Here is an 18,631-nt window from a genome sequence, read left to right on the forward strand (position 1 = left end):
GTCAGAAGTTGTGGGAAAACAAGTACTATTTTAGCTATATTTGGTGTTAGTGATTATGCAGAATTATCTAAAAATCTATGTACGGTGATTAGATTTATAACCCTTTTGGCACAACGATTGATTTTACTGAATTGGAAACGAAAAGAGTCTACCTAATTGCTCCATTCGAAAAAAAAAAAATGTCATGACTTGCCTTCAACTTGTGAAGCTAAGAACCCTTAAAAATAAAACTAAGAATTTCCATGTACAGTAAGGAATCTATTTATTGAGTACATTAACAAGAGAGCAGTGATTGAACCCTAGTAGAACCACATCAAATCCTCCCTTTATTTCGTTTTTTTCCCTCTCCATCCTCTTTTCTCTGTATTTTTTTGAGTTCTTTTATGCATATAATATGAACGTTACAACTTTTCTTTAAAAGAAAAAAGTATACATATGTAAAAGTTATCATTTGTACTGATGCAAAAAATATAATAAAAAGAATAAAAATAAAATAAAAATATAAATTAACATGATTTTAAAACAGCATTTAAAGTGTTTAGAATGTTTTAAAAGAAAAACTTTTAAATTTGCCTTATTTCTTCTCAAGTTGAAAAGAAAACTTTTTTTTTTCATTTTCATTTTTTTCTGATATTTGGACTAGAAACAAGACCATTCAAAGTAAGAAATTTTTTTTTTTTTTTGCATTGTGAATAGTCGATTTCTGTACCTGAGACTCCCCAGAAAAAAAATTATCAAATAGTACTGTTCTAACTATCTTGTGAAACTGTATTCATATTGCAATATTTATCACAGGAAAAAAAAAATATTGCAATGACCAAAAAAATGGTTATTTTACACTTTATTTTCTACATTTACAAAACCTCACTGAGGTAGTACCTTTTATTGTTTAGAAAAGGTTCCACCCGTTACTACATTTTTACCTGTATTTCTGAGACTGTTGAAAGGGTTTGTTAAAACCAAAACAATGGAACCTTAATTTTTATAGACTATCATTACACTGAAATTGCATATATATTTATTTTTAGTGGGGGATTTAAGGTCTCTTAAATCGACATATTTTCATTTATTTACTGAGCAGTCAAGATTATGTGCAGTCAGACATTATTACAAAATAAACACCTTCAGGCTGAAAGATCCATACACTCCCTATCACTTTATCAGGGTTTATTTTGCAATTATGGCCAGCTGACTGTTCTTCATCTTGAACCAAATTTATCTTAAGTGATTGAGCGAGACAGGAAACGTGTGTACTTAAAAAGAAAGAGCTTCCTCTGTCCATTTGTGCATTTTCCCTATTTCTGCTTTATTTTTTCACCTGTTCTTGTGCTCATTTTCCATATTTAGTTCCCACCTGCTCAAAGCAGCTCTGGCGTAAACACCTCAGTGTAAACTTCAGCATTTTTTAATATTAGTTTAATAAAAACGCAACCCTTTGTGCTCGAGTGTCTACTTCTCTCTCCCTTTATATATCGAGCGTGATGAAAAAAGACATTTGGAATTTGCTGGGTGAGAAAATTTGCAGAAAACAAACTGCTGGCAAAAACCTGATCTGAAAAATTCTCCATTGAGAATAATAGTTAAGCCTAATTAAAATTAAAGCGATATTTAAAAGCATGATTCCAATGCTCCATGTCTAATGTTCAATCATATATGCTGCTTTCCCATAAACACCTTGACAGATTTCACCCACATTAAACATGAATTGAATTGAATTAAACGAAAATGTGTAAATATACGCAATCAAGTCATTCAAATAAACAAATACCATTTGCTTTGTTTTCCTCCCTGATCAGTATTTCTTAATGAAAACATGTAATTACAGAGACAGCGAGCGGGTCAGATCAATGCCCTCCCAGGCAAGACAAACACACAATTACACTGACAGATCTCCCATACATGTCCAAGAACTACAGCAGATGGTGGTGGACTTAAGAGACGGTGCTGATGGCGGCATCACCGTGCACTAGATTTCTGGATCCATCCTCAAATGCATAAAAACGGCTCCCACTGCAGGAAATAGCACAGTGCAAAAAGCTGCACAGCATTGCAGAACTACCTTCTCTCCTTAGCACAAAAGAAATTCAGCACCACGGACAGGGAATAACCAGCTCACACTAACTGTATCAGCACTCCACACTGTACCAAGAAATTGGGTATTAAAAAAACAAAAGTCACTCGTCAAACACTAAAAATGCAACTTTTCTCCTTGCTGGCAGAGTTTAATTCCAGATAAAGAGAGAAAAGTAAAGGAGGAGAAACAAAAGATCTGGTTTGACAGCATCCTAGTCTCTTTTCCCAAGACAAAGCTCTCAGCATGGTGTCAGAGCTGCTTCAAACAGAGATCGAACCTGTACGGCATACTAACCACGAGCCTGTTCTTGCTGTTCATTCAGAGAAGTTTGCGGCGTGAGGTAATATTTTCCTAGCGTTTCCTAAACTAGCGACTGCAATCTATCATTCGGTCAGGGTTTGTGAGCCGATATGACAATCAGGTCGATGTGAGTCACAGTGAGAGATGGAAACTGAAAAACACATGAAACAATCATAGTGTAGGGCTGCATTGTGGAAGTCTAGTACTATAGTTTGACAACATGATAATGTGCAAACTTGAGATGCCCTGAAATTAAACATGAATAACAAAATATTGAAAAATCAATCTCTATACATATATTTTTTAATAAATGTTGATAATATTATTAATATATGGACATGCTACTTTGTTTCAATAAATTAATAAATAATAAACACTTTAATTAATAAACACGCAAATTTAAGGAATCAGAGCATCATAATGTACATCAAATTTGCATTCTCATTAAATAGAATAAAACTGTAAACCATCATCTGAGACTCACTTAGCTTAAATGTAATAAAAGTGGAAAGGACTATTAAATATTGAATAGCCGATATTCATTAGTACTGTATAATTAATATATCAGTCAAAATGCTACAGATGTGCTTTGGGTAACACTTAAATTGGTAACTAAATACCAATTCAAACTTTTAACTACTGGCTTTTACCTGCTTATTATTAATTATTACCAGATTAATAGTGCTTATTATTAAGTATGATATACATCCCCAATCCAATACCTAATCCCAACTATTACCTTACTAACTTATAATAAGCAGCTAAATAACACTTTATTGACTAAAAGTCTTAATGTTTTTTTGATTGCAGGAAGTTTACCTTAAAATAAAGTGTGACTTTTCAAAAATGTTATTTAACATGAAAGAATCACAGGCAATACAGATGTGTTGTTAAATTGTTAAAGATAAACATTGCCAATATATTTTATTTTCTAAAAATGTAAAGTGTAAATATAAGTCCAATGTGCAAATATTCACTGACACTGGAAAATTAATGAACCAACCAAAAATGAACACATCAGCCCATAACCAGTATGGTATTGATATATTTTACAATTACAAAAAAAATCGATTTCAAGAGGAAGATGTTATTTAATCAAACTATTAACCTAAAAACACCAAACTAATATAAAATAAAATCTGGTGTATAACCTTTAGTAGAGCTGCACAATATTGGAAAAATTAGATTTTTCTATATATTTTTTTCTGCAATATTGCGATATGAATACGGTTTCAGCACAAGGTTTGAATAGCAGTAGTTCATAGTTTTCTGGGGAGTCTAACAGTATTTAGGTACAGAAATTGAATAACCACAATGCAAAACAAGATTTTCTTACTTTGTTTTGTTTAGTTTTCAGTCCAAATATCTAAATACTCTTAAAGCAAATAAAAAATGGTCAATGTCAGAAGAAAAAAAAAAGTCACAATTAGGAGATTTTCCTTAAAACAAGCTAAATTATCAGCCAGTGCGGTAATTGGAATAATCTGGTTTTCGCTTTGAAATGTAGATAATTGGGCTAGATTTTTACTTTTTTTTGCATAAAAAATATAAATTCCTAACAAATACAGTGATTAATGAATACAATTCTGTAGCTCTTGCTCAACTATAATTCAGACTCAACATTGCATAGCTACAGTGGCTGTAAGAGCTTAATGCGCTGCAATTTAAGAAAACACACGCAATTACAAAAACACCAGCAAATTAAGAAACAATCTTCATCAGTTTGACAGCACACGCCCTGCATTTGGTCACAACACAAACAACTAAAGAAATGCACTGCATTTAGTCACAACCCAAACAACTGAAAAAGCGCGCTGCATTTGGTTACAACACAAACAACTGAAGAAGCACGCTGCTTTTGGTCAACACAAACATCTGAAGAAACGAGTTGCATTTGGTCACAACCCAAACAACTTTAATAATGCAACGTTTTAGTTAATTATCAATTAGGCTAATAATTTACAAAAGACAATGGAATTGTGTAATCAGCATATGAAAATATTTTTAAAAAAATCACATTCACCAATAACTTTACTGAGCAACGGTCACGGCATAACACATCCATATGTGCAGCGCGTTTTTTCAGTTCTTTGTCTTGACCAAATGTAGTGCATTTCTTCAACTGTTTGTGGTGTGAGAATTTGCAACATGAGTGCTGTCAAACTGATGAAGATGGTTTCTTAATTTGCTGGTGTTTTTTTGCATGTGTTTTCCTAAAATCGCAGCATGTTAAGCTTTCTCGGCCACTGTACATATCTTTGTGGATGCGCACATTGCAATATCGATGCTGAAATGATTTATTGTGCAGCCCTAACCTATAGTGGCTTTTTAATTTTGAAAAACTACAGGTATATGTGGTTCCTAAAGAACTGTACAGTTTTCTCTCTCAGTCCCTACCTGTGCCTCTTATTATTCCTATATTCTCTCTCTCAAACAAGCAACTTCAATATAGTGAAAGGGTAAAGCACAAATCACATGCAGCAAATATCACCCAATGCAATACCACAGCAATATAGAAAGGTATTATCAATATTACAAAGGCATTTGCTCAAGTTTTTAGTACACAACAAGCCTGATTCTTATATCGGAGAAACAAATCTGTATGCGAGCCACTGCAAACTCCAGTGATTTTTCCAGCTCGATGATATATTTTGAGAAAGAACAGCAGTGACGACAGCAGAACACTTGAACCATATCCAAGCTGTCCAGCATTTCAACTTAGTAAAATGACAACTGCCTGCACTGTGGTGTCCCTGAATTTCCCAAGGGGCAGGGGTTTTGACGGCATGTCTGAGCAGACACATTACAGGCGTGACAGCCAGAGGAAAAGGCCACAGTCTCCGGTAAAAATGCAAATGCCAGAGAGCAACGGCACACACCGTTTGCTGACTAATTGCATCCCATTGAAAATTCCGCAGGTACTTTGTGGCTCATTTACGTGTTGGGAACACATTATCTGCGGTGCGCCGCATTACATTTTCACATTCAACGCCATATGTCGTGTTCCGAATTCATAATAACAGTGTTTTGTTAAATGGCTGCTCTGAGAGCATTTTTCAGAAGTAATTATTAACCTCATAATGATGCCACTTTACGTTAGGAACATCCCTACAAACAAAAAAAGTCATACCCTACTATCAAAGGAAGTAACTGCTGCTAAGTTAGATTCCATCAACCGTAAAACATAAGCTATCATTTCACATTTGCCCGTTTCTCTCTGTTCATGGTCTCTTGGTTAAATGCCACTTTGTCTTGGCGAGGCACATGAGCACTATGTAGCAGAGCAGCTGACTGCCCCTGCGATCACGTTCTCTGCATACAGGATCAGTTGGCCAGGCCGTCTGTGGGATTGGGTGGCAGGGGCGTATAATGAGGGTTACTGGAGTGGCATTGAGAGGATTATCTCTCCTCATACTTTGGACAAAAGCTTTGTGAATTATCGCAGAGGAAAGGTGGTCAGGAAGCTGCTCTCTTTGACAAGCAGGTCTGGATGCCTGAAGCTGAAATGCCGTTATAAACGTCCAACTGTGTAAATGATGGATGGCCTGTGAGGGATGGAATCTGCCAAGTACAACATTAGCAAAAATAAACAGGGGCAGCGCGATAAGAGTCGATCCGGCGTTCTGACGTTATCCTCCTCACACACACACACATACACACACACACACACACACACACAGACAGACACACACACAAACACGTGTCCTTGGACTTTCAGCTCATCCATGGACCCACTTTTGTGAGCAACTAAAACATTCTGATGCACCCTTAAGCACTCCAGTAATTTCATGTTTACTGTAGAAACTAAAACGGGCATACAAGTTTAGATGGCTCTGATGGAGGGTCCGTTATTGCATTTCATGTAATGAGAAAAGAAATGATGGAAGAAGATCAGGGAAACGAGGAAATAAAACAATGACAAACGTTGAATCGTGGGATGATGGAACTTTGTTATTCACAAATATTCAGCTTTATCTCTTTCCAGGTTTGGCTTTATTCAATGCTTGTACAGTATGATGCCAAAAAAGGCTATTTTTCTCCCTTATGCAATGCTGCGTAACTAGGTTAAGCCAGCTTATGCATGGTGAATAGGTGTATCTAACTGATGCCCTCCCATGGACACTCAGGGGACTGGAGACTGCAGAGGAATGCTGCACATATTCTCTGCTTCCTCTCCTCCAGGTCTGTGGGTGACCTGGCAGAGTCTTTCGCAAGCTGACTGTGTCAATATCATGCAATCTCTGACAAATTTCACACTGTTATTCAATAGTGTCCAGCACATGAGGTCTCGTTTGAAACACTTTGTTCTTTCAAATCTCTTTTGAAGCACATGGATAAAGTGCTGTGTGCGTGCTTGCTATGCAGAAGTCAAAACTCAATGCCTGCTACCCAAAATGGTACAGTTCGCAGAACTTAGTTTAGTTTAGCACCCTTTATTGAATTCATGGTTGTTGTTTTTTTCAAGGAAGGCTAAACCAGAGGCATAATCATTATACACTGATTTAACATGATGTCTTACAATAATAATAATTGCAACACTGAAATCTAAGAATAAATATATGCACAGATCTGTCTTCTCCTTTGATAGACCATGAAAAGGTATGTCCATAGCTCCCAAGCTTTTACATGTTTTGACCTTGCCTTGGTCCATGAAACCATTCAATAAGTCCAGATAAAGACAATCTACTAAGTTCGAAAATACAGATTCAACAAAGCACTTAACAGTTATACAATAACTGCAGTATCTCTATTGCTGATAGACAATTTTCAATTAAATAGAAAATATTGTAGAAGTTTTTTTTTTGATGCAAACATGTTAAAAGCCAAGACCGCACGCCCTGCATTCATACCAATAATTTGCTTGTTTACCAACATCGCAAAGTCTGGAAACAGCAGTTTATCCTTTCCCTTTCGAAAGTAAATCTATGTGTTTTAGATAAATAAAACTGTGATACAAAAATACTCATTTACAACATTGCTGGCTGCTCTTGTGAAGGCACTTTAAAAAAAATCAACAAGGGATTTCCTCCAGAGCAACTTGAGGGAAAACCGTAGCATCGCACATCACATGAATTCTTTTCCCATCTTACCATTTTCATTTTGGATGTGCAGTCTTATATCTGAGATGTCTTAGAATTGATATGACCTATCCAGCATATCAATGTAATCCATCTTTGTTTTGAGTCTAGCCCTCAGCTCAGGGTAATCACTTTGGGTTTGATTAGGACATCCTGTCCTTGTCCCTGTGGTGGTTGTGATCGTTTGCTTTTGTCTGGCATCCTGTTTGGCATGTGGATACTCTGAGGGAGGGTGCGTGTGTCTGTCAGGCAGGTTGCTAAACTGAGGAGTTGTGCCAAAAAGACTGTCCACTAATCCCACCTTGGGTGTGGGACCTTGGCTATCAATGACAGTCGGGCAGAGTATTCCGTTTTCACGAAAGCCGGCAATGTCACCACACGGCCCGCCAACGCTCACAATAGTGTTAATGGGGGAGCTGGAGATGGCCATGGTCCACTCCTTTTCTTTCTCCACAAGTGTCCTGTAGTGTGACCCACTCTCTTTTGTCTCTGAGAATGGATGCTTCTGCCCTGACTCCTCCTGTCCGCTTTTGTAAACGGTGTTGCTGCACATATGCGAGGAGGGTGCACCGATGCTATCGTACACGTGATTGGAAGGAGGAGTCTCTGGTAAGGTAGATGGCTGTTCTGTGAATATTCCACATTCCATCTGAATGCCTGCCAGGCCAACTTCCCCTTGCTTCCTAAAGGGAAGCTTTTCACGCTTTTTCAGAGCATATGCGCAGAGAGCTGCAGCAGCAAAGAAGGCAGACACAAACAGAACCAGCAAGCTGAGAATCAAGACCGAGAGGGGTATGGCACCTTTCGGTGGATGCGGCCCCACCTCGGGATACGTAGTGATAAGCCCGCTATCTGATTCTGCAGGAGACAGTGAGGACTGTCTGAGCTCAGGGCAAATCACTTCAGAATTCAGAGTGCGCAAATCTTTTCCTGAGACCAGCTCGGGGGTCTTACATGCCACTTCTCCTACTATGACCACTAAGCTCAGCGTGTCCAGCCACTCTTTGAGAGGGATGATGTCGCAGGAGCAGTCCCAGGGGTTCTGATTCAGGTCGATCTGGACTACAGCTTGCAGGTGTTCCAGAACGCCGCTGACTGGGAGGCAATGAAAGTAGTTGTTGCGCAGGTTCAGACGTGTCAGCGAGGTACCTTCGAATGCTCCCATGGGCAACGTTCGCAAGAGGTTGTTGTTGAGAAAGACTAGCTGCAAGGAGGGCATTAAACTGAAGGCAGCGGGCTGGATTTCTCGTATCTCATTGTATTCAAAATATAAATACTCAAGGCTATGCAAGCCATGAAACATATCAATAGTTAATTTCACTATATTATTACCATTCAGGTAAAGGCTTCTCAAATTAGGGAGATTAACAAAAGCCCCCTCTTGGACATAAAATATCTGATTGTTTCCCAAATGCAATAAATCAAGACTGGAAAAATTCCAAAAATCTGACTTGTAAATTCTCTGGATGAGATTTCCACTTAGGTAAAGCTTTTTAGCATTCAAGGGTCGAGGCATCAACTCAGATATGTTCCGAAACCCATTTTCCTTACAGTTGACTGTTAAACCAAGGTCATTAATATGCAAGTTACAGGTACATCCAATCGGGCAAATGATTGGTATTGGTGGCCTTGTCTGGTATCCGGCTACAGGTGGCTGATTAGGGAACACGCTACGTGGTGTGGGAGGTGTCTTTGAGGGTCGGGGTCTTTTTGTTGGCTTTGGGGGCCTTTCTCTTTGCTCCACAGAGGAAACAGTGTTTTGATTTGAGGACACAATAGAAGATGGCTTTGTAGGCCTCGCTCTCCCTGTGTAGAACGGCAAGTGGAGGACACCTAGAATAGACTCAATCTCAGCTTCGTTCAACAAGGGACAAAGCTCGCTGCGCTTGATTTCTCTGAGGTCCTTTCCATGGAGGTGGAAAGGGTACTCGCATGTTATTTCACCAACAACTGCAGTGTATGGAATCCGCTCCAACCAGGCCTGGAGCTGGATGATATCACAGATACAGTTCCAAGGGTTCTCCTCCAACTGGATCTCCATAAGACTGCGGCCAATATATTCCAAAATCCCTTTATAAGGCAACGTCTTTAGTCGGTTGCCTCTCAAGTCAAGGTGGGTTAAAGAGACAGATCTGAAAAGAAACGCCGGTAGCACGGGTATTAAATTGTCATTAAGGATGAGCACTCTGAGTTTGTGGAGATTTCTGAACGCCCCACTGTCTATTCTCTTGATAACATTATAGTCGGCCTGAAGGTATTCTAAACTCTCCAGTCCAAGAAATGTGTCATTCCGGAACACTTCCAGCTTGTTCTCATGAAGGTACAACCTCTTCAGGGAGCCCAAACCATTGAAAGCACCAACATGGATGTCCTGCAGGGCATTATTGCCCAGATTAATGGCCACTGCATTGTTCAAGTGCAGGAAACTGTTGAAGTAGAGCTTCCGTAAAGAGTTTTTCTGCAGGTAGAGCTTGAATGGTCTAAGCCATGACTGCGAGACTTGGCTAATATTTGTAAATCCTTTGCTGTCACAATGAACATGAAAAAGGCCTTCCTTCACTTCGCAGTAGCAGGGCTCAAAGCAAGGCTCGTCTATTTCCTCTGAATCATCAAGTAGAGGGATAGGAGTCGTCCATCCAAGTGCAATTGTGCTTAGCAGTGTAACCCACAACATGCTTTCACCATAAGCAGCCAAGTGCATAGCCTCAAGTGCTCCTTCACTGCACTGAAAAGAATACAACAGTTTTAGTGATGTGAATATAGAGAGGGTGATAAACACTGTTCAATCCAAATGATGTTGACTTTTGACAAGTTATTTGTGATATGACTCGAGAATTGTGGGGGTGGGGTGGGTGGGGGGTTATCCTCTAATGTATGACAGAGCAGAATGCAGCTTGTTTGCTTTGACTGCAGTTTTTTTTTTTTTTACTGCAAACAATATAGTCAAAATAAAGAATAAAGGCTTCAATAACCAATGTCAGCAAATGTACCAGAGCTTATTATTGACTTAAAAGTCTGCCTGCTGCATTTACTGTAGTGATATTGAGAAGAAGCGAAATGTGACCTAATCCATTTAAAGGCATCATGCTTCTCTAGAGGTTTCACTTTAGTTTCTAAATCAGCTAATGACTCTGGAATATCAATTTGACCTCCATGGAAAATATTTCTTTCTCCCCTCCTCCAGGAGCACCTATTAGCTAATGTGCACAGCAGGGCACTTAGGAATGTGATGTTAATAAGACCTAGGTTATATTGATTGCTGAAGGGGTATGTGCATACAGGTCATTGAAATAATGTAGCAACCTCAGGCCGCTATAATGCATGCAAAGCATATTATTGCAAGCAAAATCTTTAGATTAAGAGGAAGAAATGTTCTTGCAGTTACAGTACTTTGATGTAAATAATTATTTCAATTGTGATTTTTCCTTTCCAAATCCATGTAAGTATAACGAAATTGATCTTTTTTTTAAAGACAAAGTTAAACTGAGACCAGCATACATAAGCTAATCATATTGCTCTCTCGACAGACCCAAACATCCGATCAAGCTTTGAACTGAGTATGCAATACGAACATAAGGAAACCATTCAAGCACTGCATGAAAAAAAAGCTGAACTTACGGGAGCTGATGGCAATGTAATGTTCAATAGCTAACCGAAAGCGATTCTTACCATTTATATTACGCTGTCATAGACATAATTAACACATAATGATAATCCATTGCGCTAAAATTTAATCTATTAGCATTCCCCTTTGTCTGCCTTTACCACCGCCCGCGTCCGGATTCATATCACAGGCATTAACTGAGCAGAAATGTGCGCTACTCACTCAGGTTGCTGCAGTGGAATTAAAAGAGCAGAAGATGGTCCACTTTAAATGATACTGCTTCTTGCCATGTCACCACCGCTGAGCAGCTTCATCTTCTTCTTCTTCTTCTTCACCTCGCTCTCGTGGTGGAGGCAAATAGGAGAGCCGAAGACGTGACAGGACTGCAATGTCTCAGAAAGGTTTGCTTTAGGATGCAGGTCCGCTCCCCTGACGAGCGCTCAACAGTGAAGACAGCGAGGGCTGCAGTTCAGCACCACTGTGAGGACTGATGATGAGCCAGATCGCTTGGAAACAGTTAGAAAAACTAAACCGGCTCTAGTATGCAAGTTGGCATTGAAATAAAATTCACAGGATGGCGCTGCCTCGGACTTCGGTTTCCAAGTAAAATATATTGCACCGAGCGCTCCCGCCCGTCCGCAGCCCTGCTATGTGAAACGCTCCAAATATGCGCGAGATGATGAGAATAATATGAACGCGGCGCGCGACACACCGTTTCATGTTGAGCAGGGCTTTTCGACGCGCTTTAATGTGTTACCCTCGCTCTCGTGAGACACATTTGTGAGATTTGGATTGATTTGTGAGAGAAAGTAGTTGACATTGTTTGTACCCATAACACGGGCGCTGGGTTATTTACTTTGCTGTTTCACAAGATTTTCGTCTTATCAAATAAGACTCTAACCGTTCCCAGAGCGATACGGATTTTTGGGTTACTTGTTCATCATCCTTTATGATATTAGGGCCCTAACAATTTAATGAAACCTTATTTTGGTTACCATGGAAACATAGTGCCATCTGCTATTGCACAACAATGTGGTGCTTCATACATGGGCATGGTGCTTATTTTGGAACTGAGAATGAACAATGTTGACTTGATGCCCACTTTTGCTGATTTCTCATATGGCTGATTAATTATCTTATAAATCACCAGTTAATTACTTCGTAATGAGTTTGTCATTTGACAGTGATATACATGGATGAATGTGATTATTTTGGTTTAGTGTGTGAATGCAATTCACTAGTATGCAATAGTATGCATTAAGAAAACATACTGATGTCTCTATGAAAACCCAAACCACTACATTCTTATATTCAGAACACATAAGCATATTGACTTTACTCTTCCCTTTATTGTGAATTTCCCACAGGTAACAGAGAATCTAAGCTAAAGCTAGTTAATACTCTGTCTCAGCAGCTCTCTGTGCCTTTGAGCATTAAAGCATTTTCCTGAAGATCCTTAAAAAAAAATCTTTAATGCCGTCACACAGATCAGGGCTACAGATCTGAACACGTTCTAGTGAATTAGCTTGCGACAGCAGCTTCCCTTCTCTTCTAAAGCCTGTTAAAGGTGATTAAAGCAGTGTTTCTCCATCAAATTGCTGCAGGAGTATTTACCAGAGCCCTTTGATGAGGGAGAAAAAACTTGAACAAATACAAACAACTGAGGGGTTGACAGTATTTGCTCTATTTTTTTCCCAATAGTTTTTCTATTATTTATTTATTTGAATTCATTTATTTATTTAATTAATACATAAATGTATAGTATACAATTACAGATTCCACACATAAAACATTTTAGTAACATTTTAGGAACTATCAATATTAATTGTTTTGTTAAATTCGTTTTCTTTTTTTGTTTAAAGAAAAATCGTGTGACTATTTTATTATTATTAGCACTGCTTTAAGAGGTGCATTACACTGTGCCTACATTTCTGCTATATTTTCTTCAAATTAAACATTATAAAGGCATCACGGTGATGCAGTGAATAGCAAGATCACCTCACAGCAAGAAGGTCGCTGCCTCGGCTAGGTCAGTTAACATTTCTGTGTAGAGTTTGCATGTTCTCCACATGTTCACGTGGATTTCCTCTAGGTGCTTCCAATTTCCAGAAGTCCAAAGACATACTGTGAATTGGATTTACTAAATTGTAATAGTGTATGTGTGAATGAGTGTGCATGGATGTTTTCCCGTGATGGGTTGCAGCTGGAAGGGCATCCGCAGCCTAAAACATATGCTGGATAAGCTGGCGGTTCATTCCGCTATGGTGACACCAGATTAATTAAGGGACTAAGCCGAAAAGAAAATGAATGAATGAAGGGAATGAATGAATAAACCTCAAAGTTCCTGTGTATGCATGATATTACAATAGTTTTTTTTCACATTAAGCGGTAAAAGGTGAAGTGACTCTCGTGGCAGCTGTGGAGATAAAGTTTGAGTGTTCAGGTCCTCATAATGAGATAACAGATGCTGAAACCAGCACAAGCGTGATGTGTGCTTGACAGAACATCCATATTCATTCACAAAGACCTGCAGAGCTTCATGTTGAATAAACATCTTTTTGTAGTGTAATATTTTCAGATAATGGTCCATAGTGCTATTTAACAATTAATTGTGACTAATCGCATTTATAATAAAAGTTTGTATTTAAATCATTTATATGCACGTACTGTGTATTTTTATTATGAATATATACAAATACATATGCTTTTAAATTATTTACACACGCACACACGCACACACACACACACACACACACACACACACACACACACACACACACACACACACACGCACACACACACACACAGACACACACAGACACACACTTTATTCAGACTTTCTTCAGAAGAAAACAATATTATAAGACATACTATGAAAATGTCCTTGCTCTGTTAAACATCATTTGGGAAATATTTAAAATAGAAAAAGAAAAAAATAAATTAAAAGGGGGGCTAATAATTCTGATTTAACTGTTATTTATAAATATAAACATTTTATATACACTTATTTACATGGATGTTTGCATTTATAAATGCATAAATACACATTAGTGCACACAAAATTATTATGTAGATGCAAACTTTTATTTTGAATGCAATTAATCATTTAACAGCAGTAGCCAATTCAGATCACAAATGTATTAGGTGTACTGTCCAGTTTTTTATATATATATTAACTATAAATATGCCAAATTCCATGACATTCTGCATAAAATAGTCTATTTCATTTTTATGACTGAATTTCACCATTCCGTCTGCGTTTTCATTATAGGGCTTAATAAAGGTATGAGCGGGACATCACTTTCTGCAGCCATCACATGGTGAGGAGGAAGAGGGCACGGTGATTGACAGGATAGTAATGGGGTCCAGAAATCCAACCGTCTCTGAAAACTAATGCCAGATTCAGATTTCAACCACCCTTAAAAGAAACAATCCAGCCTCCATTCCGTATAACAGCCATAATAGCCATGCCATGCTTTTCACACGCTGATCAATTAAAGCAAGTAATTGTGTGTAATTAATATTATTACAAAAGATTAGCTTTGTTTGGAGAATGATTATATTAAGGATTTACATGATTTTCACCACCTTGAACTAATTAACAAATCACTCCAAGCACTCACGTTCAATTATAAATCCCAACAAAGGCTGTTTGACTAAACCAACTGTCTCAATTTGCAAGCACCGAAAAGATACAATTAAAGGTGTCAGTTTTTTTCCAAGAAGAAAAAATAAAACACGAGATGTAATCTGGTGGTCAGGCCATTTGAAGCTCATTTAGCCTGAAGCTGCTCATTAATTATCCAGCTTTGGAAAACAGTAGATGATGGGCGTATCTGACACAGAGGTGATGGAGAGGGAGGGAGGGGGGGCGGCTGGATCCACAGGTGCTGTTGCTATTTAGTGAGGTTCACGTGGTGGACACCGCAGAGCAATGACCTCTCCTCTCATACATGTGGACCAGCAGCAAGGACGGCCGGCCTTGAGCAATAACCAGTGCTAAGCTAATTAAACTACCCTCCCATTTTAATTAGGATATAAATCAGTTGCCATGGGAACCTGTCCTTTGGAGTCCCCATGTAAACTCCTGATGGATTAAGTGCAGTGGTTGAAGGGTGCTATTTTAAAAGCCTTTTAAATTCATGCAGGGGGATCGACGGTGTCTGCACAGACAGGTGGTAACATTTAAATACTAAAAATATGCATTTGATATTTATTTCTGAAGGTCACAGATGAAAAGGGAATTTTTTCGATCATGGGAAAAGTAAAAGTGCAATACCTTTTTGTTGTTCTCTTCATAAGGACGTCTCCAGTTTTATTTGAGATTTTCTGAGATTGTAATATGTTTTCACAGTAATCTAAAATACACTTAAAAATTTGTTCAGAGCAAGGCTGCATAATATATTGTTTCAGCATCGATATCACAATGTGCAAACATACAATAGTTACATCGCAGTATCTGCAATGTAGAGTTGAGATTATAATTATAGTTTAAACCATTTACGCTTAAGAAATTAGCAAATTTGTAGCTTCGATGGGCGGCGCAGTGGCGCACTAGGTAGTGCTGTCACCTCACAGCAAGAAGGTCACTGGTTCGAGCCTCGGCTGGGTCAATTGGCATTTCTTTGTGGAGTTTGCATGTTTTCCTTGTGTTTGTGTGGGTTTCCTCCTGGTGCTCCGATTTCCCCCACAGTCCAAAGACATGCGGTACAAGTGAATTGGGTAGGCTAAATTGTCTGTAGTGTATGAGTGTGTGAATGAGTGGATGTTTCCTAGAAATGGGAAGTCTCAGTGATCCTATAAAAGATTTTGTTTGAGCACATACTCTTTAATATATTTTAATATAGAGAGGTCAGCATACTGTATGTTGTTTCATTTACACATTAAAATCTATAATGACTGAATTATTACATTTATTTAATCCGTATTTTGAACATTTCTTCCTAAAAAGGTTATTCGAAACTTGAAAGCGGACACTTTATACTTGCATTTAATATGATTCCTATGTATTAAAAAATGACTTTTGTGAACTTAAATTCACCAAACTACAACAAAACGGGTCAGTATGAATATCTGACTATTATATATTACAATACAAAACTTCTACACTGTGAACAACCACTGCTGTAATATAACAAAAACAATAATACCGATTGACCAGATGACCATCTTTTGTTCTTTTGCTTCATCTTTTCATAAGACTACTCAGGATAAGTGGGGCATAATTGCTTAATCATCTATCATTAATATTCATCCATGTTAAAAAAAATAAAATAAAAAAAACAGCAGTTAAAATCCATGTTAAGGTCTAAGACAGAATGACATATGAATCCATTTAGATATTCAGTTTATTATCTTTTATATTATTTTATTGATTTTGAATATGTGTATTTACTTTATTTGGAGATTTTAATGTTTTCAAGTTCATGCTTTTATTATGCCTCTCATAAATAAATGTTTGTACAATGGATTTCTTGTCTGTTTGTTTTTTCCCAGTTCGAGTGCTTTTTTGGCCTAGTATTTCTTTGTCAAAAGCATCTTGTTAAAACATAAAAAACACCAGACCTGAAATTTGTTTATCCACTTAAAATATTGACTGTACTGTATACAATGTTATTTTACATTTGATTATTTTATTGCTCGACCTCAATACTAAAAAAAAAGTTACAATACAGTACGTATATGTTTGTTTTAATGTATTAATTTATGCTCATAATTTCTTTTTTTATGCATATACACACCAGATCAATGTAAAATTAGGAATTCTCACCAAATAGTTATTATCTCAGGAAATTATATTTAAATTGCAATATATATTGCTGAAATACAAAATAATGCAATGTCAGTTTCTGCTAATATCGTGCAGCCCTAGTTCAGAGTATACAACAAAATATCTTGACAGATACATTTACAACAAGAATCATTGGTGAGATCTAAAGACTTAAAGGATTGAAGTCTACTTTTACTTAGCCTTAAAACCAGTTTTTTAATATCATCATAGAATCATTGGTGAGATCTAAATACTTTAAGGATTGAAGTGTACTTTTACTTAGCCTTAAAACCAGTTTTGTAATATAATAAAGTGATCCTATACTTATTCATTCTATATATTTAATATATAGATGGACATTTATTTAATCCATGTTTCTAGCATTTTTTCTCCAAAAATGTATTTGAAGCTTGAAAGCAGACACTTTAAAACTCAAATTTAATAGGATTTCTATGCTTGAAAAACACTTTTGTAAATTTAATTTGGTTAAGAGAACAAAATGCATCAGTTTGAATATCTGACTATTATATATTACAATACAAAACTTCTACACTGTGGACAACCACTGCTGTAATATTACAATAACATTAATACCGATTGACCAGATGACCATCTTTTGTTCAATCTTTTTGTAAGACTACTCCGGATAAGTGGGGCATAATCGCTTAATCATTGATCATTATGTGCATATCCATCCATTTTTAAAAATCAGCAGTTAAAATCCATGTTAAGGTCTAAGACAGAATGACATATAAAGCCATTGAGATATTCAGTTTATTATCTTTTATGTTATATTATTCATTTCAAATAGGCATGTTTATATTACTTGGAGGTTTGAATGTTTTCAAGGGCATGCTTTTATTATGCCTCTCATAAATAAATGTTTGTACAATGGCTTTCTTGTCTGTTTGTTTTTTTCCAGTTCGAGTGCTTTTCTGGCCTAGTATTTCCTTGTCAAAAGCATCTTGTTAAAACGTGAAACGCACCAGACCCGAAATCAAAATGTTGTGACACAGCATTTCACAAAACAGGAGGAGCACTCTAAGGGAAATCGCCTCTTATCATGTGAAGCATCGTACTTGAAATCCTAAAAGATCACATCAAAGCAGCCACAGTAAATGAAGCAGAAAATACGCCATGACCAGAGCTCCCCCTACTGACAGAGAGAGGCACAGCCATCCACTGCTAAACAATGCAAACCTGTTCACAGGCATGAAATACCCACACAGGATTAGACAGGCAATCCAAAGATTATGATTATCTCCACTGCAAGAGCTTTCGAATGGCAAAATATAGAAACAATTAACCAGAATTAAATGACTAAACACAGATTACCTGTTCTAAACATCAGCATTTAAGAAAAAAAGGCAATTTTGTTCATCCACAGAATTCATTAAACGCATCACATACAACTCAGACACATCTAATCCACCATAGGAGCAATGATGCGACAGAAAACACCTCGTAACCTGCTCTTAACACTTGATTCTGTAATCATGACATTTCAGCTTACCAGCGCTGTTCTTCATCTGGTTGTCATGGATGCAGTATTTAGCAGCCTCTTTTCACAGGGTATCTGTAGGTAATTAAACGGCAAGGAATGAAAGTTCAGAAGCACACTTAATCTATGCCTGTGCTGTTATATTAGTGTACTGAATGTTTAATATAGGCTGGTCAGCAAGACATATTGAAGCCAATTAAAATAAATAGGCTATTTCATCATACAAGATTTGTGAGCTGACTGAAATGCACAGTCGGGGTTATAATAGCAAAGATGAGTCTGATACGTTTTATTACACTTGCAA

General features: G+C 37.5%; 2 protein-coding genes across 4 annotated transcripts in view; both read right to left on the bottom strand.

Moving 5' to 3' along the window:
* The window catches only part of skila (SKI-like proto-oncogene a), a 672,908-nt gene that overhangs the window by 124,841 nt on the left and 529,436 nt on the right, over positions 1–18,631 (bottom strand). The window lies entirely within an intron of this gene.
* Positions 1–18,631, bottom strand: part of slitrk3b (SLIT and NTRK-like family, member 3b) — a 39,447-nt gene that overhangs the window by 19,287 nt on the left and 1,529 nt on the right. Inside the window, exons 2-3 of one of the 3 annotated variants that reach the window (XM_087238756.1) lie at positions 18,340–18,402; positions 6,349–10,177 (exon numbers count right to left, since the gene is read on the bottom strand). In XM_087238756.1, the coding sequence (XP_087094882.1) occupies positions 7,505–10,153 (2,649 nt within the window). In that variant the 5' untranslated portion in view covers positions 10,154–10,177; positions 18,340–18,402 and the 3' untranslated portion in view covers positions 6,349–7,504. 3 annotated transcript variants of the gene reach the window in all.

The sequence above is a fragment of the Danio rerio genome, chromosome 2 (genome assembly GCF_052040795.2).
Source record: "Danio rerio strain M-AB ecotype USA chromosome 2, GRCz13ab, whole genome shotgun sequence".
NCBI classification, from domain to species: Eukaryota; Metazoa; Chordata; class Actinopteri; order Cypriniformes; family Danionidae; genus Danio; species Danio rerio.